The 920-nt window shown below is 42.4% G+C and overlaps 1 protein-coding gene across 1 annotated transcript; it reads left to right on the top strand.

Moving 5' to 3' along the window:
* Positions 1 to 620: 620 nt before the first annotated feature.
* Pmar_PMAR006688 (hypothetical protein) lies at positions 621 to 809 on the top strand (the record flags this gene model as incomplete). Its single annotated transcript, XM_002777505.1, has 1 exon — positions 621 to 809. A coding segment is annotated over one exon (189 nt), but the record flags the coding sequence as incomplete, so codon positions are not given.
* Positions 810 to 920: the final 111 nt, after the last annotated feature.

Raw genomic sequence — 920 nt, 5'->3', positions numbered from 1 at the left:
AGACCGCCCTGTCATTATTATAAATACAGGAGTATGCCACCCCATGTAGATTATCGATTCAGGAATCCTATAGTGTTATATAATGTAGTTAAGTCATATTACATGCCCAAATTTGTTCACTTAAAAGTGTCGGGGTCGGCGGCCTCAGCTGCCACTTAGTAGGTTAACCGTAGTAAGGAGCTGTTGGAGAGTAGTGAGGGATTTCGTATCGTTATTCTTCGAGTGTTAGCATGTTGATAGTAGTATTAATAATAATGAATTGGGGATCAACTTGGTTGGAAATTCCTCATACGGGCTGGTAGGTCGAATCGCTTATACCCCTCCCTTCTTGTCTATGCTGTTATGCAAACCCTACTATGAATTTGCCGATCGAAATCCTGTATTAGGATGTTGTGGAAAACTTGTTAATCGAGCTTTGTAATAGAAACGGATGTGTTTCGATTATGTAGTAGTTGGGTATGGAAATTAAGGAGAAAAGTTGTAGCAGCCTAAGTTCATTCACTTCGTATTGGTTAATGATACTTTTGCATATCTCTTTTATATGGCGTTCTGTTGATACTAAGTGTCGACACTAAGTCATTTCAGCCTGCTCAAGTTGTATTTTTTCTACATATCAGCGTATGGTCCGCCTCTTTAAGAAGAGTAACGAGGAGAGCAGCTCCTCAGCGACTGAGAATAACAGCAATGGAAAGGAGTCCTGGTCGACTAAGATGAAGTCGGCCTTCTGTTGTGGCGGCTCAAGCCACGCTGTAAAGGACCCTAAGCTGATACAGCATTCGCAAAGTAGACGATCGAGAGGTTCTATTGAGGTGAGGATATCTTGAGGTTGGTATGGAAAGATATGTTTTAGGTCTCCCCGATGACCACTAGGGCTGATAGTAGCGCTAGAGGATCTGTTGTGACGGACCTAGACTGTGAGT

Source organism: Perkinsus marinus (genome assembly GCF_000006405.1).
Source record: "Perkinsus marinus ATCC 50983 genomic scaffold scf_1104296951564, whole genome shotgun sequence".
Classification (NCBI taxonomy): Eukaryota; Perkinsozoa; order Perkinsida; family Perkinsidae; genus Perkinsus; species Perkinsus marinus.
This window is presented reverse-complemented; position numbering and strand designations above follow the sequence as displayed.